The sequence below is a fragment of the Phoenix dactylifera genome, chromosome 14 (assembly GCF_009389715.1).
Source record: "Phoenix dactylifera cultivar Barhee BC4 chromosome 14, palm_55x_up_171113_PBpolish2nd_filt_p, whole genome shotgun sequence".
Lineage (NCBI taxonomy): Eukaryota > Viridiplantae > Streptophyta > Magnoliopsida > Arecales > Arecaceae > Phoenix > Phoenix dactylifera.
The window spans coordinates 8,309,109-8,331,860 of NC_052405.1; the positions used below are offsets into that span (position 1 = coordinate 8,309,109).

The 22,752-nt window shown below is 39.0% G+C and overlaps 1 protein-coding gene across 3 annotated transcripts in view; it reads right to left on the reverse strand.

Annotated features, from left to right (window-relative positions):
* Positions 1-18,810, reverse strand: part of LOC103720513 (phosphatidylinositol 4-kinase beta 1) — a 30,923-nt gene extending 12,113 nt beyond the window's left edge. For 2 of the 3 annotated variants that reach the window (XR_003388156.2, XM_026809772.2), the window contains exons 1-11: positions 16,602-18,810; positions 13,013-13,201; positions 12,870-12,918; positions 8,636-8,768; positions 7,865-8,351; positions 6,853-6,933; positions 6,652-6,774; positions 5,659-5,728; positions 4,164-4,261; positions 3,960-4,064; positions 2,972-3,025 (exon numbers count right to left, since the gene is read on the reverse strand). Coding sequence is in view for 2 of the 3 variants with exons in the window: in XM_026809772.2 (XP_026665573.2) it covers positions 2,972-3,025; positions 3,960-4,064; positions 4,164-4,261; positions 5,659-5,728; positions 6,652-6,774; positions 6,853-6,933; positions 7,865-8,351; positions 8,636-8,768; positions 12,870-12,918; positions 13,013-13,201; positions 16,602-18,302 (3,090 nt within the window). In the remaining variant the exon portion in view is untranslated. The remainder of the gene's footprint in view (positions 1-2,971; positions 3,026-3,959; positions 4,065-4,163; positions 4,262-5,658; positions 5,729-6,651; positions 6,775-6,852; positions 6,934-7,864; positions 8,352-8,635; positions 8,769-12,869; positions 12,919-13,012; positions 13,202-16,601) is intronic. The other variant, XM_008810246.4, reaches the window with a different exon arrangement.
* Positions 18,811-22,752: the final 3,942 nt, after the last annotated feature.

Below are 22,752 nucleotides of genomic sequence, written 5' to 3' on the forward strand. Positions count from 1 at the left end.
TATACATGGATTTTATCGATGATAGACAGGAATAATATGGTAATACGATAAGTGGGGTCAATACCTAGGCAATCAGCACCACGTAACGATTACTTTATAGTACAATATAATGATCGATATATTTAAAACATGAAGTAGACTAGGATCTAGTCAACCAGATTTCAAGTTGGATCCAGTCACGTGAAATCAAAAGACGGGGGTTTGAGAACGATAATCCGAGTTTTTGGATGTAATCTATAATCTCTAGACTGCTCATCGACCATAAAGTGGTCAAAACAGAAAGCTTAGATAAGAAATTATAATTTCTTTTCTTGACCATTTGATTCACAGGTAAGGTGTCTCCAAATCATAGGATTGGAATCAGATTGGAATCAGATTAACCAGCAAAATCAACATCAACAAAAACCCAAAAAAAGAGGGTGGCAAAATGAGAATCAGATTAGAATCACACAAGGTTCAAAATATCATGTATTATATTATGTTTGTTTTTCTTTCGCCCTTACTGTTTACAGTTGATATTTTTAATGTTAAAGTACAGAACCACTCCTCACTTTGCCTGTCAAAACCACTTCCTGCACATATATATGGGTCATTACAGCTTTTTCCAATCTTCTATTGTGCATTACAAACTCTCTCTCCCTCTCTCATACCAGTGTGCATTCTCACTTTTTCCCATTGTTAATGCCTGAGGAAGCCTCCTTCCAAGAGGAAACTAAAATCGGGTAAGCAGAAGCCTTTAGTTTGCTGCCAGAGACAATAACGAACATTCGTCTTTCCATTTGCGAGTGAGTGTAAGCACTCCACACACCCTGCATGAAGTTAGCCTGTTAACCTTCTCCTAGGAGGAGGGAATCCAAACTCCTGAAGCTTAGGGATCATCAGATTTCACTTGCAATGCCTACAACATTGTTTGCATCAGTTTCAAGGTTTGACCTTTGAGGTTTCAGTTGGAAGCCTGAAACTAACCAGTTTCAGCTGGAAGTGATCCAAACAGACCTCAAAACTCGATTCCAGTCAGTTTTGACACTGGACTTGAATGCTTTGGGTACTTGTTCTTTCTTGTTTTCTTTTAAGAAAGACCAATGTGAACAACTAAATACAAAAAACTACCATCTATTTTAATATAAAATACATATAACATTCTGCAAATACATGCATTTAATTTAGACAATAACTTACAATCAAAGATATAAGTTTGAAATGCTAAAATTAATATGTTTATCACTTCTACTAAAAAAAATGAAGAAAATAACTTGAACAAACTAGGCATTCAAAAGCTTACCAAATTGCTAGACATAATGAATTTTCAAACAAATGAACATCAAGAACTAAATAATATATATGCTCACAATACAGAATACCCTCACAATTTATGAGTTTCATTTATATGCAATACTAACTTCAGCTTATAATGGTTGAGACTGCACAAATAAAGAACCAGTCTAAAACTGAATACTCCAAAATGTTGTCCAGTAACTTTCTTGAAGTCCTTTTATTCTTTTTCTATATTTTCAATTTTTATTTTTTTCTTGACTTTTTGACTGAAACTTGGAGCTAAACTACCAACACAACTGAAATTGCTGGAACCAAAACTCCGTAGCCCCTGAAACATTTCCGACCTTGAACACGTGGATAACTAAAGATGAACCATACCAACTGTGAAAATTTATATATATAGATATACATGCATACATACATACATGCATATATATACATGCATATATATACATGCATACATACATACATGCTTATATATACATGCATACATACATACATGCTTATATATACATGCATACATACATACATACATACATATATATATGTATGTATGTATGTATGCATGTATATTGCAATCATAACTAGATAACATATATGCTCAAAAAGGAAAACAATCAGCATAATTGTCTCCAGCCAATTGTCTTTTTGCAAACAAGTATAGAAAAACATAATTGGTGCCCTGACTCAACACATTCACTGGACATCAAGAACATTGGACCCAAGGTCCGCCGTACCGGTACCGGTCGGCGTATCGGTGACGGCCCGGACCGGTACGGTACCAGTCCGTACTGGTTCCATACCGATCCTGTACCGGCCTTTACCGGTCTCGTTGAATGGCCGGATTTTGGGGTTTCACATACCGGTCCCGTACTAGCCCATATCGGTCCCATACCGAAGTCCCGTTGAATGGCCGGATTTTGGAGTTCCGCATACCGGGCCCATACCAGCCCATATCGGTCTCATACCGGATCTCCAACGATAAGCTTCCGGTACCGAATTCCACGCTGATCCGGCACCGGTCCCAGGTCGAACCGGTTTGTACCGATTCGTACCGGCCGGTACGGCAGACCTTGATTGGACCCCAACGAACTACAAGAACCTTAAGGAATAAACCATGCATACCCTTTTACCTCAATTCTTCTAATTAACGAACTTTTATGTGCATAGGTTCCTTTGATGCTAAATTACGCAGCCTTTGGTTGATGAAGATAGCACTCTTTTGAGTACGTCATTTAAAGATGTGCATACTTAGCCAGCTTAACCAATGACAAGAACCTCGTGCTCGAGGCCTGCTACATTTTTGACTGTTGGTTTAAGTTTGTATGCTGATCAGAATCAAATACACCATATAGTTTAGATGTATCTCATCACATAGGATGGACTATTGACATGAATAAGGAAGGATGACCATAGAAATTCTCTTTCCATCCCTTTTTCCAAATGATTGCCTACCTCATAAATAAGCAAAAAAAATTCAAAAATTTACGTAACTAAAAGCTCCAACATAATAAAAGCATACAGGCATGTCAAAGTGTTCTCAATTTTTATAGCACTTCCTAAGCAGTTAATTGTAACAAAAATAAGAACATACACGATGCAGGATCAAATAATTGTGAATTCTTAAAATGATCATACCGCTTCTGAGCGACTGATCCAGAAATCAAGCATCCAAAAAGAGGAATGCTAGAAATACCTGAAGTAGGTAACATAATATGGAATATCCAGCCATGCTCTCCACGAAATTTCTCTGTGAGGATCATCAGACATCAATATCGCATAAAATTCTCATGTACAAAAATTAACAACAATCAAACCTAATGTTTGGTTTCAGGAAGCAATGACAGACAATCAATTGAATGACACAAATATAAAAGAGTCAATCCCAAACTACAACTGCTAAAAGCTCCAACAAGAACCAACCAGAAGATTAAACAAGTAACATCATATACTAACTAATACCCTTCCAATGTGCTTCTAACTCAAGTCCTTATTAGCTGGATGAAACAGACTAACATATGGTATCATTTTCATAGAGTTTAGATGACAAAACTCAAAAGTAAAGAAAGAGCAGGTAAAGGGAACAACTCATAAATTGCTCAAAAATGAAAGTGGTACTACAGTGAATGGGAGCAATGGAAGAAGCAGGAGCATGGTTCAAAACCGGTTCAACAACATGATTCAGTGAGTCCTACTTCTAAAATCTTAGTTCATCTTACACAAATATATTTGGTTCTTTAAACACCTGATTTAAAACTTGCCTCAGGAAATCATACAATCTTTGATTAAATCAACCTCCTACACAGAAACAAACTTGCAGGTACAAATGCCACATTATCAACAGCACATGGGTGTATAGTTTACAAAAAAATACCAAATATACACACAACCAGAATTCGCTTCCACAATGAAAAAATCTTGATCGATAATTTGACAATTGAACAAATGTTCCATGCTTTAAAGATACCACAAGAAAACCCAGTACTCAATGGACAAGTTACAAATGATAAAGAAATGCCATTGCATTATTGAAAAATTACCAGCTAGTATATGCGTGCCTAATAAGCAACAGATCAGTGAATTATTGCAGATAAATGATAAGTAGATTTAGAAAATGAGCAATACCATAAAAAATGATTTAGCAACAAGTCTACTAGAACACGATGTACCACACAGTAGATTACCTGAGAAAGTTTAAAATTTGGAGAATTTTCTTCATATTTGGCTACGAAATAATCACGCAAGCTTGAGATATTAGGAAACCTACTTTTTATGGAGTGAATTGAAGCCTACATAAAAAGAAAGGAAAAGTAAAATGTTAAGGCAATGATAGAAAATAAATATTATAGGAATGAAATTTGTAAGGTTTAAAGGGAAAGAAGGATCACCGTATCAGGAATAGTCTCAATTAGGGCTGCATAAGAAGACGTAACAAGAACCTCATAAGGACGTAACCAAAGTGGTAGGCCAGCTTCTTGGTATATATCTGACAATAAGATACATAAGTAAGAAGCCTTCTCAGTAACTAAACAGTAAGTTAAAGAAAAGATTCAGATAAAAGCAGCGAAAGCAAATGATTAGCACACCGGATTGACACTCGGTTTCTATTTATTATATTTTCTACCTCTCCATTTTATATGTTAATTTTCTTTTAGACCTCTTAATCTTTTCATGGTAAACTTTCACCATCCTTTCTCCTGATGAATGTATAAGGTTGCTATACGTGGACTTTGTACACCCAAATAAGGAACAACTAAATCAAAAATTAGAATGCTAGAATGCTGCATCAACAGAGCACAGAATAATGGGGAACCAACTGAGATAGTTTGATAATAAGCAAAAAGCACAAACTTGCATTTGATAAGGAGGTACCTCAGATTTTGATCAATGGTAAGGAAAAAAGGATTTTGGTCACAGGGAGGACCTAAGGCAACCTAAACGGAACATAGTAAACTGTAAAAGGTTCTGCAAAAGCTCATGATCACATGAGAAATTGAACCTATTGCTTACAGAGAAGTGGATATTCACCATCCATAAAGCTCATCACAACAGCAAGCTAAGCTTAGGCCCTAGTTATAATTACAGTCTGCCTTACAGAAGACAACTAATGAACTAGAAAAGGATCCCCAAGGATGGGTATAGGATCCACACTAATATAAAATCCAGCATCTCCAGAATATCTTCTACATTTCAGTCACAACATTGTACACGTCTGAAAATGTTAATGATAACTGCTTCATATATTCAATTTCCAACTCCATGAATCAACAGAAAATTTGTAGTGAGGAGGACAAAGTGTTGATTATTTTTTTTTGCATCAATATTTGCTTTGTGCCACATTTACAAGCAGATAGTTTAGGAAACAAAAAAGGCAGAAACTCATCCCTGGAGAATTTTCCCTTTTATCGAATAAAGAATGTTTGTCCTTTTCAAAACTGAGCCCAAGAGTATTTATGAACTTGTCGATCTCTTGAGGTGACAGTAGAATGATCAATTTATTTCTAATCCTATGCAAAACTATTTCCAACTAAGATCAACTTCATAAATCATAATAACTTCTTACAACCATTCTGAAAGCTGGCAAAATAAACTTTTTTGCAATCAATTTGGAGCAGTAGAATTAGCAATTTAAGATCAGCCAACATTTCTCCCACCACTTAATACATTAGTTTCTAACTTTCTATTGCTTCAAGAAAGGCATGACATGAAAGACATTGTGACATTTGAGCGGGTAAAATTCAGTGTCTTAAAACAGATGCTTAACATAATCATCAAAATCCATAGCTGTTGAACAGTATGAAAACCAATCATATGCAGTTAGCACTTAGCAGCAGCTTAATATGACCGCTAATCAAGAAAACAGATGACTGGATACTTTACTACCATAGAAATGAGAAACAAGTTGCACAGCCAGATGCTCTTGTCTGCAATCATCACCGCTCTTCACAATCATCTGTTGATTTGAATGATGAACAAGAAAATGCTTGAGGAAATGTAAATGAATGGCAAAAAATTGATTACATGAGCAAACAAATTTGAGCTAAAGCTATCAACTACCAAAATTTTTTCTTTAAACCATAGTTTGACATATTGTACAATATGCATAATTAGATATCTGAAGTTCCACACAAGATATTTAGTTCAACATCACATACTCTAGTAAATTCAGCAGCAAATAAAATCTCCAAATTTAATCTTTTAGTTCAGTCGCTACATTAGAAGTAGATGCTTATTGTGGAAAAAAAAGGTTGTAAAAATGCTCCGCAAAAAGTTGGTTAGGAGGCAGAAACATCTTCAAGACAAGTGACTTGCATGAAATCATGCAGCAGATTAACTGTACAAGCATTGGAGAGGTAGCTTCAAAGAGCTTGTCGATAAGATTTCAAAGGTGGAGTACAAGAGTTGATGATATAAGTTACTATTCAGCCTTCCATCGATAAATATGTGAAGAAATTTTTATTAAGGTGCCCCAAGATGAGTTAAGCACTGAGCCACTATGTCCAAGGTTCCTCCAATCTTGCCACCAGACACCAAGCAAATATTTGACTCGTGCAAAAGAATGGCCAAAACACAAGCCACAGAGAACAAAAACCAGAATGAAGCTTGAGGTCATCACAGCTTGCATGCAATATCATCTAAATGGTCTGCATCAGAATTCCAAAGTTCAAGAGGTGCAGAGCCCAACTTATATAAGCTGACAAAAGAATCATTATGGCATTATATTATATATAGCAACTGAAATTTAAATCCACATTTCCTTGCAGAATTATGAGCATGCCTATATAATGGATCCTTAGTTTCTTCCCTTTGTGATCTCATTGGTGTTTTGCCTGTTCACTCAATATGTTCATAGCCATAAGCAAGAAGCTCACTTACAGAACACAAGTCCCAACCAGGTGACTTCCCGTACACCGATGACCTCCGTATCCTTTCTTTCTTTACCTCCCAAATTTCACCAGATAAAGCATCAGTGGGTTTAGGAATGCGGCCATTCATCACCTATAAGAAATTTATGCCTCGTTATTAACTCCACTCAGCAGGTGAAAAGGATGAAATAGTAGATCCAAAATCCTTCACCTTCGGTTTTGCATCCTCAGAATCCTGTCCAGCTCCTTTCAAAGGTAGCCCAGGTGGAGCCTGTCCTTTGGCTGCTGCAGCCTAAAGAAGTAGAAACTCAAATAAATCAGCAATGACTTCGATTTTATACAACTAAATCTGATGAGATGGGCTTCATATCAAAATGCATAACTAAAAACAGAGTGACAGTCAGCATGATAAAACCAAATAAACATTTTGAGAACATCTAGAAAACAATAATTATGATGACAACCACCAGAACAAAACGAAAAACTGTCTAGAAGAAGCTTATAAAACTAAATTAACATTCATAGCAAAGGTAAAGAAAAAGTTCCACAGAATGTCAATGGAGAATTTGAAATACTGAAATATAATGTCATATTGATAGTAATGAAGAAAGACGCAAAAGTGCAGCACCAACCACTAGATGATATTAAGGACCTTTAACTAGTAGCATCCATTACAAAGACCACAACAGGACGACCCAGCACTTCAACGGTATTTGATGATGCACCTATTTCTGACCTAATGCCAGTTTAAAAACAGCATCGTACAATGTCGATTTCACATCATGACTTCGAACAATGATAGTTTCCTGATAATTTAGTTAAAGTATGCATCACCTACCAATTTTCACAATCTTGGTACTGGATCTTGTATTGGTACCTTATTGGTAGTGTCTGTACACCTGGTATGGCTACCATATTGGTAGCGTCGGTACACCCGTATAGGGGTTAATTCATGGATCAACACTCTGTACGCTCCCCATATCGAGTATTAGTTTGATATGGGTACGGTACAATATGATTGCTACAAGATGGTACACGCTGGTACTGAAAATCTAGGCAGAACTAAGCAGTCTATGAAAGCTAGTAGTGCAAAATTTGTCAAATAATTTGATTATAAGAAGTGAGAACCATAATGAAGTACAAAAAGGGAGAAATATCTGGTCCAACTGCCATACTACCTAAACTGCAAATATATATAATATATCTTTCACTTACAGGCCCACCTTTACTTCCTCTATGGCAATTGTGCTGGGAACACGGCGGTGGTCTTTTCGACATGTTGGCTCTTGATCATCTACATCTTCCATGTTGACGTCAGGGACTGCTGTCAGATTAACATTTACCCATTTCAAGTCATGATCGGCACTTGATATTAACTCACTAGCTGGATCTTGCCCATTCATTGTAGCTTGCTTGATGTTGCACCGAGAGTCAGGCCCTTCACTACTCTTTGAGCAGTCTCCGAAGTGCTTCTCAATAGAGAAACTGACATGAACAGATTTTACTTTGGCCTCCCATAACTGAGTCATTGCTTGGTCAATAGCCTGCGAGGTAGACATCAGCATCCTATCTGTAACATTTTGATGCATGTCATACTGGCTCCATAAAGGATATGCCCATGGAGGCAGCTTTGGCAATTGTGCATCTCCATTTGCTAGAGGAATCCCTCCTTTAGAGATATTTTGAGCATCAGATGTCACTTTTGTATGACTGGAAAAGAAATATATGGCATTTGTAAAAAATGCTGAACATAACTAAATATTTAACTGCATTATTCTTCATAAATCACAGTCATTAGACGGAAAATGGTGGTAGAAGCAACTTGTATGGCATGGTAATTTTAACTTAAAGCATGTTCAAGGATAGCTTAAATCACTTTTTTAAAAATAGCAATTTGATTTTGTTATAGAAACATACTATTTCAACAATTGTTTCTTTTTTCTTAGAACAAAAAAAAGTCAACTGGAATGTATCTTCTATAACATCTCATATACCTTCGTACTTCAACTTTTAAAACCTCGACACATATTAGGTAAGGTGCCTTTTCTCTAGAATTCAGAAGAACAGCTTCATCCTCGGGTAAATGAACCACCCTGTACATTCCCTTCCCCATTGGGAAGCAAACTCCTGTGATTACACAGCATGATCAAAACTTGCGGAAGAATCAATAATATTCTCTTCATATTGAAATGCATAAATAAGAGCTAAACAGACAAGAACCTAATATTACAATCATCTAAAGTTGGAAATGGAAGCTAGCTAGCAATAATATCCAGTATTTATCTATTATGAAGGTTTGAATATCAGGAAAAAGAAAAAGAAGCATGATAATAAAATATGACATAGCATCCCCTCCGCTATTTTCCCTCTAAAGTAAAAAAAAAAAAAAAACATATTTTAGAAGCTATGTGATGTTAGACTAATCGGGAATGGCCTACAATGTGTGAAAGGACCTGGAGAGTTTCAAAAACTAGGCTTTTGGTCAAGAATTTTCCCTGCTGTCCTATTACAGAAAACAGGCAAAAAAGGTATTCTTTGGTGATTGTAAAATTCAAGGTCAAAAAATTTCTAGTTAGGTCTTTAGAATTTATGTGATGAGGTACAGGTCCAAAGGACAAGTTTCTAAAGAGCACTTGTCAATTGGTGGTGGTATCTAGGAATCCTATCATAGCAATATGGATCACATATTTTATATCTATATATAAAACAAGAGTGCGGCAAGGTTTAGATTAATGAAGACAAAGATCAAAGATAATAGAAGAGAATTCAAGAACAGGCGGAGGAGAAGGGAGAGGTAGGGGAAAGAGAGAGAGAAAGATAAGAAGGACTGAACTTGACCTAGGGAAATCCTTTTTTCCTTTCAAAGTAAATCACGTAAATTGATTTTCATCAACCTAATGGAATATTTTTTAGACCATACAAAACTTGTTTTACAACTAAGCTCTCCAAGAACTTCCCTAAAATTCCAAAAATCAAAATCCACATAATCCTACCATAAAAAAAGACACCTAAAACAGCAAAATATTCAAAATATTGTGACCTCATGACTTGCCCACTTCAATATATACCTAAAGAAGACTTCTTCAAACAAATTATCCTTAATAGGACCCTAACTCTACTTTCAACAATTAAAATTTCTGAAAATTCAAAAGTATCTGCACTAATAATTTTTATTTGCCATCACTATGTATCTTATTTCCAGAAAAAATGTTCAAGCCCTTATATTTCAGCCAAAACAGGTCAGTTTCAACTAGAATAAGTTACAAAGTTCTAGCCACAAGCAACCCTAGGTTTCAGGTTTCAGGCTTCAGCCAAAACTGATCATTTATGACCGAGTCTTTCATCAAAGAAGCATGCTAATGTATCTCACAAACTATGCTTACCACTCCAGCGAAAGTATTCCAGCCTGTAAGTTTAGGTCGAAATTAACTGGTTTAGGCGAGAAACCAGAAGCAAACTTCTCACAAGAGCCAATCTTATTTTAGGTTTTCAGTTTGACCAAAACTGATCAGTTACAATCAAGTTGCAGCCGTCAGCCAGTTCTGTCATATACGGACTAAAACTGACCATGGATGCCATATGTATTCATTATTTGGCTTGCTATTGCCCTTCTGGGATTGATTCATCATTACCTTAATTAATTAAGTAGTTAGTGTCAATTTGGATTCGTTTCTCTTCTTTTCAGTCAAAGAAGGGATCCTAACTAACAAATAGCACTATTCATTGATGCAATTACTCATTCAAGTTAAATTTGGACTTCTCCAAGTCTCATCACTTATTCACCAAGAATTAATTGTAGCTATGTGTAAATGAAAAGGTAAATATACAAAATAGTCCAAAGTCTCAAAAAGATCTAAGTACATGAAGAAAACCACTCCAATGTTTTCAGTTGCCAATTAATCAAAAACTTTTGAGAATAAAGCAGACAAGACGAGAAGACATTGATTCCTGCATATAATTGGTTTTACCCAAAATTTCAAGAATGGGATGGAAATATATAAGTTTTTGAATAATTAATTCAATAAAGAATGCCATTAGCAACAAAGTCATTCTTCAAGAAGCATTTTCTTGTTCTTTTGCAATTACTAAGAGAGCTGGAAGCAACCGAGAGTTCAATTCCAGAAATTCAAGAGACAGTAAAAAAGAATCCACAGATGGTAGATCAAGCCCCAACCTCATGAGCATGCACTCACAGTCATGTAGAGTGGATTGACAAGATCTAAACTCGGGTTTGAGAAACCCGATCTCAGATCTTATAAGCAGCTTTGATGAGCTCATACATCTGTTATATCATAAATTTTTTATACTATGTTATTAAATTAACATTTGTTTAAAGTTTAAACCTTAGTGTCTTAGTTCAAAGGACAGAGATTGTTGGATTCCTCAGTTTCCCTAATCTTTTGAACAAATAGCCTTCTGTAGTCACCTACAAAACTTAAGTTATGTATTTTTTTTAATGCAATCCAGTTTTTCCTTGGGGTCCAAACAAGTGTGTCTGACTCCCTTATTAGAATCCTTGTGTCATTCATTCATTCATATATATACAGTGCGCAATCACACACATACAAATACGTATGCATACATGCATGCATGAATGCATATATGAAACAATATACCTCCATAAGTAAATGTCTGTGCAAAAGTAGACTAGTCTAAATTCAAGCGTATTGAGCGGCTCTGTGCAAGGTGAGTCATGGGTGCTTCAAGATGACGATTCATACCATTAATAATGATTTGTAACATCTAAAATACCTACAAATCAAAAATAGTACCTTTTGGAAGTCATTCACTGATTCACATATGCATCAAGTGGCTCAAAAATTGACAATTTTTATGGTTGGATATAATGTTTTTTGACATAATGCATGGTTCAGAAGCACTCAAAAATGTTGACTTTTAGCTGTATAAGCTTTAAGACATGAAACCTTCAAAAAAAAAACAGCTTTAAGACATGTAGAACATAATCAATAGACTGAATTCAAAATTTACATGACCTATCATGCATTTTAATGTATTGACCATTTATATTCCCCATCATGCATCCACTTGATGTATAGGTAACTTGCTTCCAAAAACATTATTTTTGTTTGGAGAAATTTTAGATGCTACACATCAGAAGTGTGGATCATCATAACGCCCATGGTTGGCTTTGCACCAAGTACAATGAGGCTTCTGCAAACTTGAGAATATACTTATATATGGTTGGAATCCATGCTAAGTGTTAGATGTTTGGTAAAAGATTTAACAACTACAAAATGATGGTGAGTCATTCAAATTGGAAATTTACACCATTTTAAATTAGAAATCTAGACCAAAAATCACATATTTTGGAGGTATGTTTGCTAAGGAACAAGTATTTAAAAAAAGAGAGAGAGAGACGGTTCTAATGACATGATGTTTTGCTATTATCTTAGCATCAAAAACTATTGAGGTCTATTAACGTTTTAAGATGTAAGAATTGTTCAAATTTTCAATCTATTCGATCTGTTGTGTAGATTGGTCTCTCACCTATGAATCAAGTAGGTTGAAAAATGGAACATTCATACAAATCATGATCAATGGTAAGGATCTCCAATTTGGGTAGCTCATCTGAATTTGAATAATTAAAATCATACTAAAGATTTAGCATTACATTTATGTGTGCATGTGTGTCTGCATGCATGTATGTGCACTCTATATGTTCACAAATATTTGCATGCTCATACATACATATGAAATTACATATGCATATATATAAGCTACTATATGTGTGCACATGTATCTAATAATATGTATCTGATGTATATGCATGTGTGCACAAAGAGCATGTGTGCATGCATCCACGTATATCCTTGTATATCTAAATGTACAATAGTCTAGGTGAGGGTTGCCTAGGCATATAGACCTATATGTTGCCCAACTGGTCACCTAAGTGAAGTTGATGTGTGACATCTTTTTTTTTTTTTGTTGATATTAGGAGGGGCTAATCACCACTTTCTACCCTATACCAACTCCACCCTTTGAGGGCTGACTCCAACCGGAATCAAACCCCCCTCCTCTTTCCCAAGTGGCAAGGGGTGATACCATCCAAGCAAGTGCTCCACAGTAAGTTGATGTGTCACATGATTCTTATAATGCTTCTTTAAAAAAGATCATATTGATGTAATTAAAACATCCCATGTGCAAGCACCACACTAAGAGATAGTTGACAATAATGTCAAAAGCAACGGTAGGATCTCATATAAATACCTCCATTTTTTTGAGCAGCAGAAAGATGTGAATTGATCTCCATGAGGGACTAATGGCAAAAGAAGCAAAATAAAGCAGATTAAGATACATTTTCGAAATAAAGAAAAACACAACAAGATATCACGGGATAAGTCTAAGCAGACCTCTTGAAGAGCAATTTTACGATCTTCAATAGGAAAAATGTCCACCAGGCCATATGATGTGTCGCATAGTGATTGAACAAATTCCAATGAAGCATGATAGGACCCTTTGCGAATTTCTGCTACCACATTATTTGGTAGAGGTGGTTTTCCATGTTTTTCATTCCATTGTCTTGGTGAGCCAGGACGCTTCTGCTAAGCACAAAGTGAGCAGTAGGTAAGCACATATATATATTACAACATGTGCCCAAGGCATGACAAGACATCAGCATACTCTGTTTACAATGGGGCCACATATTTCCAAAGCAGGCAATCATGTCATAGTACCATAGTAGTATGGCTCTGTGACAGAATGTTCTGACAAGCATGACAGGTAAGGAACATGAAATCACAACATGAACATTATTGTTGAGAGTCTTGAGACTATTTAACAGGCAACAATTGCATGGTACAAGAATTCTTCTGCAATAAAAACTTTAGATCAGAGTTAGAAAAAATAATAATAAAACCAAAAAGCTTCTTTTGCAAGTCCAAAATCATTAACATTCAAGTTCAAATTGCCAACATGTTTGCCATCTAGTTGTGATTGTCTCACACTCCTATAACATTAATAAGCTATCACATTAAAGGCTCTTTTATGGTAAACAGGCTGATCAAAAATCTTGTAAAGAACAACAGTGAAAAGCTGTAAAGAACTAATAGCTTGCTGCACTAAAGGGAAGGTATGAGTACCTGAAAGCCATCGGATTTTAGCTCATTTAGTCACATACAATCAGGAAAAGAAAAAAGAAAAAAAATATATACACCTTCTAAAATAACCTATATAAAAAACTGAAGAACATATTATAGGGTCAACGGATTATCTCCAGTATGTGATGACTCAATTTACATGGAGTTAAGATTCTTAAAGCAGGCAATCTCTTTTTTTGTCTTTGCTTGCATTTGTGTAGTTGAACAAGTTTGGTCAGCACTCAGCATATATCACACACACATTAAATTAAGAAATTGTGCAAAATATAGGTCATTAATAATCAAAAAGACAAGCATTTTCAAGTGCATGATTAAGAATCAATAATTAAAAAAGGAATGATGGCATAGTAGTCCAGTTACATGTTCAGGGTGAGAAACATCTGATCCTGCAAAATGCAAGTAAGGTTGTGCCTAATGCACATAAAATAGATCCTTTCCATGACATATGGTTTGCACCAATATTACGAGATTAGTACCATCAATACCTTATGAGTGTTCAAAAAGAAATGAAATGTTGATAAAAACCTTCAAGGTTCTAAAGATTAGAACATATATCTGCTCATGTGTCGCCTTATGAATTTTATATTCTATATATTTGTGCTTAAGATTATTTGAATTTGCAATTTTCACAAAAGAACTGCTCCCTATATAATCGTTCGTGAAGTTACTTCTATTTTCTATGATAAGTTCCTAGGGAAATGCCGCACATTCTCACTTTCTCCCCTCAAGCTTCTCTACACCATAAAATCTGTCGGATCAAAATGGAGAACTATGTCCCATAAAATATCACTTAGTAGGGCAAGAAGAAAATTTGATTCATGCACAAAGACCAAAATAAAAGCCACAAGTTATCCAATTGGGTGAATGAGAATCAATGACCCAGGTAAACAGTTAAAAGAAGTGATCCTTCCAGAGGCAAAATATACAACATGTCAATTTCACAAAGAAATAGATGCACCATGTATAAAGGTACAAAAAAGAAGATAAGCTTGCGATATATTCACTAATTTGCACAAGATCATGAAATATCTTCTATTTCATCTATCTTGATCTCTTGCTAAATGTCACGTCTAGATTTTAGATTCAAGAAACACAGAAAAAGCTGCCAGTAATGGCAAAATGTCCTGCGTTAGAACCATGATAAATGCACAATCTCAGGAACATACAAAATTTGATAAGAAAAAGAAAGGAGCAAATGATCAATAGGCTCATCCACATCCATGTCATGTAATGTACAAAATTACAAATATGTGGAGTTTCAGTTTAAAAGATATCTGCAGCATTCAGAAGGGAAGCATAACGAGGATTCTCTTGATGGAAAAGGGATTTTTCATAGATTCCTCAGGCCATCGAACTCCTATGCACTCTGAGGATCACCATCTTGTAGCTTTATGATAATTAGTCAAAGGATTTAGCATATGAATTCGATTTGTAATGAACCAAGTCTCTTGGAAAGAGAATCATTGATAACTGATGTTCAATACACAACAGCAACAATTTCCAGTTTTTGTAAATGATCACCAAATTAAGAACTTCAGAAATCACAGGGAACAGCAGGAAAACTAATTATTTATTTAGTGGATCTTATGATCTTATTGAACAATAAGAATAGTACTATTTTCGCAATGCCATTAATGAATCAAGTTTTCTTTTATGCAGAAATCCAGTAAAGGGATCTACCTTACTGTCAAGAATTTTGGGTGACCCAAATTTTTCACCCGGCATTGTATTCAGAGATAAGATTAAGAAGGGACAGTAATTGTCAGTTGAGAAGAAATGAGTCTAAAATGAAGGCAGATAAACACAAAATAAGGAGTTTCGTAAGAGCTACTGGTACAGCTAGTACTTTTTCAGGAAATGATATAATATGGAAACTAGAACAGTTATTATGTTCACTTCTCTGTTCTGTTTATTTTCAGGCATGCTGGCATGCTAATAAATTTTTTGTTAACAGGAAAGGTAGATACAATTTTCTTATACAACAAGACAGCAATCTTACAGTCTAAATAATTGCAACAAATATCATCATAAGTTGCATTGCCAGCTTCTTCACAGACTGGCTCACTTCACCGGTAGGGGAAAGCAAGACCCTGAAAACCTCAAATCATCAACTTCGACCGACCTGATTAAATATTTTGCAACTGGAGGGTAGAGGGATGACGGTTTTTACAGAGAGAGAGAGAGAGAGAGAGTTTCTGCCTGATCAACTAGGAGTTTACCCACAATACCAGAACCTTTCTAGTCAACAACCAAAGTGTGAGCACATCATTTATTACGCTCTGAAAGTACAGGTGTCTTTTTATTCCTGATTCCTGACAGAAGCAATTATTTTTTCGGTTTCCATGAGGTTTTGTTCACTTGTAAGGAGATGGCAATAAATATAATAAATAGATTTGTAAAAAGTGGACAGTAAAAAGATTCATCTCTGTCTGTCAAGGGGTTGAGGATATAAAATTCATTGAGAAGAAACTATATGTTGCAGCAACTTTATGGTCCAGAAGGCACTGGCTAGCAATGTGGGTATTTCTGTTACCAGAGTAGGATCCACAGCTAAAATTAAAGCCTTTATAAATAAAAATAGGAACTAGCACAATTCACGGAGTTAGAAGCCTTTACACAATTTACTTCTGATCTCGATAAAGCTACTCAGAATCAACTGGCAAGAGGTCAACGATTACATGAGTTGCTTAAAAAATCCCAATCAGACCCTCACTGAATGTGTGCAGGAAAAATAAAAGAAAAAGAAAAGGAAAAAAACACTCAAATGTTACCAAGAAAGCAGCAAATGAAAAGTGGCAGGATACAGAGACTTAATGGCATTGAAAGCAAGACTCATGGTTACCTCTTTGTGTATCTTTGAACCAAAAAGTTCAGAATCTTCTACAGACCGGTCTTTATCCCGGAAAAGCCGCCGGAAGAAGTTCTCTGTCCCTGGGCTGCTCTCCAGTGAACCATTGGAAAGACCATTCTCATTGGCACCCCTTGTCTTAACATCTGCAGGGTGCACCCTAAACAACCTACGGAATGACAAAAATTCTGAAGTCTCCTCTTCCTCAAAACACCCATTTTGACTATTGTCTTCCTCATTCCTCGCATGCCATTCATTTTTTTTCTCCTCATGCTTGTCCTTAAAAAACCTACGGAAGAAGCCATCCTTTTCATTTTCCTCGATGCTCCCATTACACTTCTCTTCATTCTTATCATGCCCAACGACCTTCTTTTCTTCATTCTTGTCCTTAAAAAGCCTTCTGAAGAAATTGACATCCTCACCACTCCTGCTTAATTTGTCTTCCCGCTCATTTTCATCATGCCTGCCATCTTGTTTCTCTTCAATCTTGTCTTTGAAAAGTCTGCGGAAAAAAGTTTCCTTCTCATCCTCCTCAATACTCTCATTGCCCTTATCTTTCTTCCCATGCCTGTCTTGCCCGCCATTTTTTTTATCTTCAATCTTGTCTTTGAAAAGGCTGCGGAAAAAACCATCTTTGTCATCTTCCTCGAGACTCCTCCTTACCTTATCCTCCTCATTTCCATCATGCCCGCCATCTTTCTTCTCTTCATTTTTGTCCTTGAAAATCCTTAGAAAAAAACTGTCCTTCTCATCCTCCTCCCCCAATTTCTCATCTTTATCACGAAACAATCTCTTGACAAAGCTTTCTGAACTTGCAGTCATCTCCGCATCTTCATCCTTGTTGATACTGAGCAGTCTCCGAAAGAACCCGTCCTTGTCTGAATCCACCACCTCCTTATCCTTGCTGTCTCTGAGCAGCCTCCGAAAGAACCCATCCTTATCTGACTCCTCTGCCTCCTTCTCCATGGACTTCCTGAAGAACAACGTATCCCGTACTTTTGGCCCAGGGATCAGCTTCTTCAACAGCTTATTTTCCTCGGAAGAGGTCAAAGCCTTGCTGTTCTCATCCCCCTTGCTATTGCTCTTGCTGTTCTCCTCGATCGGAGAGCTGGACCCCAATGCCGGGGACGAGGCCAGGGACAGCAGCCGCTGCTTGGACGAGAGTATCCTATTCAGCACCGGGTTGCCCTTGGGGCTCGAGGGGGTGCTGGCGGAGGCCGGGGGCACGCGGACCAGCGGCGGCCACTCGCCCATCAGGGTGGCGGCGATCTGGCACTTCTCCTGGAGCCGGCTGATGCCCTCGTTGTCCTCGGAGTCCTCGAGCTCGGCCATTAAAAACCAGTGCACCTTGAGAGCGATCCGGAGGGATTTCGAGCACGTATCAATAACGAACTTGTCGAGAGAGGGGCTCGGCTTGTGGATGAGCATGTAGCAGATCTGGAAGAGGTAGCTCTCGATGCCGGCGAGCGGCAGCGCGTACATCCGGTTGCAGAGGTAGTCGCGCACCCCCGGGTGATCATGCTTGTAGAGGTAGCTCACCGCGATCCACTCGCAGAAGAAGGCCGAGTCGAAGAACCGGATCAGCCACCCATTCTCCCCGCTGCCATCGCCGCCGGCGACGATGGGGCTCGTCCGGATGATCTCGCGCGGGGAGTCGTCGAGCAAGAAGCGGTTCAATCCCAGCAACAGCACCATGATCAATTCCCCATCCCCACAGCTCCGCTCAGCCAATCCAAAGCCTAGTAGAACGCCTCCAATTCAAACAAAATCGAGAATAAAGCAATCCAAGATTCCGAACCCTAAACAACAAAATCCTCTCCACGAACCCTGGGAAATCGTTGAAGCCGAGAAGAAACCCTAATTAAGGTCTGAATTAGGGAGGAAAGGGTTTCAATGGCTTCGAATCAAGAAGAGAGAATTCGAAGAAACTAATTTGAAATCCAAGGAGGGAGAGAGGGAGAGGGAGAGAGAGAGAGAGAGAGAGAGACGGAGAGATTCTTGGATTTCGAGGCGGCGGCGAGAAGAGAGAAGTGGAGAGAATTCTTGTCTTCGATGAGGGTTTGGGGAAGAGCTTTTAAATTTTTTTCCCAAATTCTTGCATTGTTTTATTCATTTTGGTTTTATTTTTTATTTCTCCGCCATCGTCGCCGTCGCCGAGAGGGAAAGAGCGAAGGAGAACGTATGGGGTGCGGCTTGCTCCGAAGCAGAGGAAGGAAAGCCTTCGACTTCGCGTCAGCTCAGCCCACGTGGACTGCATTCGTCGTGCATCAGAACGCCCCCCTAGTTGTCGTTGCGCATCTTAAAGTCAAGTTGGGACGCATTGCCGCAGTGGATCCAAACTGTCAGAATTTTCTTTCTTTCTTTTTTTAAATACAACGGGTTAAATTTCAAGTGGTGTCGGTACATTTCAGGCCGTTAAAAGTAGCGATGGCAAAATATGACCCGACCCGTCAATTCGATCCGTATTCGACCCGCCATAAACATGTTTAGATTTGGCCTAAATAAATTCGGATCGTAAACAGGTCGATCCGTTTAACCTGTTTATTAATTGGGTTGAATATGGATTTTAAATATCTGACCCATTTAACCTTTTTAACCCGTTTAATATATGGATCAGGCTTTTTTTATTATAGAGAACAAGTGCCTCACAAGTCACAGCCTCAGCCCAACGGATCGTTTGAATAACCAAATCAAATACAAAAGCCCTAGCCCTAGGCGGAAATAAAACCCTTCTCGTTCCCCTCGCTCCTCGCGCCGGCCTCCTCCATCCCCAAATCCTCTTGCCCTCCACGGCTCCACCATGGATGATGTCCGCGATGGAAGCGAGTTCTCCTTCCCTCAGAACTCGTACGCGAAGGCGTCGAAGACCCAGTTCATCCCGATCACGTCCGAGATGAAGCCGGCGGCCGCCGCGCCCCTGAGGATGATGCTGATCTCGACGTCGCTCACCCGCTCGCCCACCTCCGGCTTGCGCCGCACCATCCACTTGACAGCAGGTCGGACTACGAAGAAGCACCCGGCGACGAAGGCGGCGCCCGAGAGCGTCACCCACACCGCCGCCGCCATCGATGCCTCCTCCCTGTAGCGCACGTCGGAGGCCATGGCGACGCCAAGCAGGGTGAAGGAAAGCACGCTGTTGATGATGGCGGAGGCCATGGCGACGGGGCCAACCCCGGTGTTGAGGAGCTTCAACTCGGTGATCATGCGGGCGAGGATGGGGAAGCCGCTGATGGAGACGGTGACGCCGACGAAGATGTGAAAGACGAGCGGCTTGACGTTCTTCCTGGAGAGGCTAGACTGCCATGCCCACCACCGCGAGGGTCAGCACCTTCTTCTCGCACGCATGGCAGTATATTCCCGCGGAGCTGACGGCGAAGGGGACTGCCATGCCCACCACCACGAGGGTCGGCACCTTCTTCCCCACTCCCCAGTGCCCGGATTAAATTTTATTTTTTTAATTAAACAGGATAAAAGGGTCGAGTCTGGTTACCGGTTTAATAAACAGGGCGGGTTCAGGTTGTAATTTTCTGACCTGTTTAATAAACAAGTCGGGTTCAGGTTTACAATTTTTTGATCCGACCTGCATGTGACCCGATCCGTTTATGTCTAACCCGATCCGATTGCCACCCCTAGTTAAAAGTAAGATCAACGTGCAACGCGGGCCATCAATGTTGTGATGAAAATCTGACAGGTACTGGGTGTTGATGGTACACCAAGAAGTTTAGGTCTGAGGACTAGGTGCACGGATTTTAGATCCAAGGTGGCATGAGGGGGCGGTGGAGGGGCACTTCTTCTACTTCGTAATATTTGAGCTAGGGTGAGCAATAGAGTGGCCTTTCAGATAAGACATGTGTTCAGAAAGATTAATGAGGCCGTAGATTAGGTAATCTCCTATGTGTCCTGTTACTCCCAAGACATCCTGTGGATTGGTAAGTGTTGACCCCCTAATGGATTTTGATGAATACAAAACACTAGAGTATAATTCCATTTATCTTAATAATTTAATTGAGAAATTCATGTGTTTTATTAAGAATATTGTTAAGAAATGTCTAGGCAAGTTCCCATAATTTTTATGAATTTATTGAAGAATTTTTTGAGATGAAAGAAAAAGTTCAGGGACAGCCGAGACGTCTCCTGATAGTCTCAGAGACGTCTCTGGCACAAACAGGAAGAACTGGCACGTCTGGAGACGTCCCCGGCACCTGCCGAGTCGTCCCCGCGATAGCGGAGTCGACTCTCTCAGTAGCGGAGTCGACTCTCTCAGTGGCGGCAGAAAGGCAGTTTTCAAGAGACATGCGCGAGACGTCCCCACCATACGCGGAGTCGTCCCCGCAAGTAAAAAGCAGATCTCCGGAGTCGTCCCCTAGATAGCGGAGACGGCTCTCTCAGGGTTTTTCAGAGAATGATTTTTTCGGTGATAAGGCAGCGGAGACGTCCCCTGAAAGAGCGGAGTCGACTCTCTCAGGGAATTCCAGAAAACATGTTTTTCTGAGATAAAGAAGCGGAGTCGTCCCCGAAAGAGCGGAGTCGACTCTCTCAGGGAATTCCAGAAGACATGTTTTTCTGAGATAAAGAAGCGGAGTCGTCCCCGAGGGAGCGGAGTCGACTCTCTCAGAGAATTCCAGAAGACATGTTTTTCTGAGATAAAGAAGCAGAGTCGTCCCCGAGGGAGCGGAGTCGTCCCCATTCAAAAAGTGCAAACAAGCCGAGACATCCTCGTAAAGTGCAGAGACGACCCTCTCAGCAAATCAGAAAGGCAAGGATTCAAACGGTACAATTCCAGAGTCGTCCCCGTAAAGAGCCGAGTCGTCCCCAGACAACGTAAAAAGTAAAATCTTGTAGCCGAGACGTCTCTCGTTGAAGCGGAGACGTCCCCGGAACGCCTGGGACGCGACTGACAACTTTTCAGGTTTGGTTTGAATTTCAAATCTCCTTCACTTTATCTCTAACGGCTATATTTGCTTTTTGGGCTATAAAAGGGACCTCTTAAGTGTTTCTAAACAACTCTTCACCAACCCAAAGCAAAATCATTCAAGAGAGAAGAAAGAAAAAGAGGTTCAAGGGAGTTAGTGCATTCAAGTGAAGAAATCAAGTGCTTTCAAGCTTCCCAAGTGATTTCAAGCTCAACTACTCTCTTCCGCTCGTGCATTCAAAGCTCACACTCAAACCTACGCGATCCACATCGGAAGAATCACCATTTCCCACGCTTCCAACGGCAAAAGGATTCTTCCGGGTTCTATTGTTTATCATTGTCATATTTGCTTATTTAGAGCTTTCCAATTGTTTGTAAAACTCTTTTAACATTGTGCTTGTTCCAGTCAAGGGACTTGGAACAAGGGAAAGGCATCCCAAGCCTAGGTTAAATTGGGGGTTTTAGGGTTTGTTGTGAGCCCGGTGTAAAACAACGAGTTGGGTAGTGAACTCGCAAAACTACCGTACTGTAATCGTGGATTATAGTGGAAATTCCCAAAGGTGCTTTGGGGAGTGGATGTAGGAGCAGTGGAGGCTCCGAACCACTATAAAAGCCTGTGTTTGCGATTGGTTGTCTTCATTGCTTTATTCTTGCTTTAGCTCTTATATTTGTGTGTTTTACTTTTAGATAGTCAAAAAGTTTTTAAAACACCCAATTCACCCCCCTCTTGGGTGACCATCTCTGGGCAACAAGTGGTATCAGAGCGGGTGCTCTGTGTATTTCTTGAAAGACCTAACCGTCTTAGCCAAAGATCTAGATGGCAACACCCTTTAACAATGTTCCTGCCGAGGGGCAAGCAACCAATAGACCTCCACTCTTCAATGGGACAAATTATACCTATTGGAAGACTAGAATGAGAATCTTCATTCAAGCACAAGACTATGCCTTGTGGAGGGTTATAGTCAAGGGACCACAAGAACCATCACACATGGTTAATGGCATTCGAGTTCCCAAACCTGAAGAGGATTGGGATGAGAATGATGATAGGATGGCTCAACTCAATTCTAGAGCCATGAACTCATTATCTTGTTCTTTAGATGCAAATGAGTTTAATAGAGTCTCCACATGTAGTTCCGCTAAGGAAATATGGGATAGGCTTGAAGTTACCCACGAGGGTACAAATCAAGTCAAGGAGTCCAAAGTGAACATTCTAGTTCACAAATATGAGTTGTT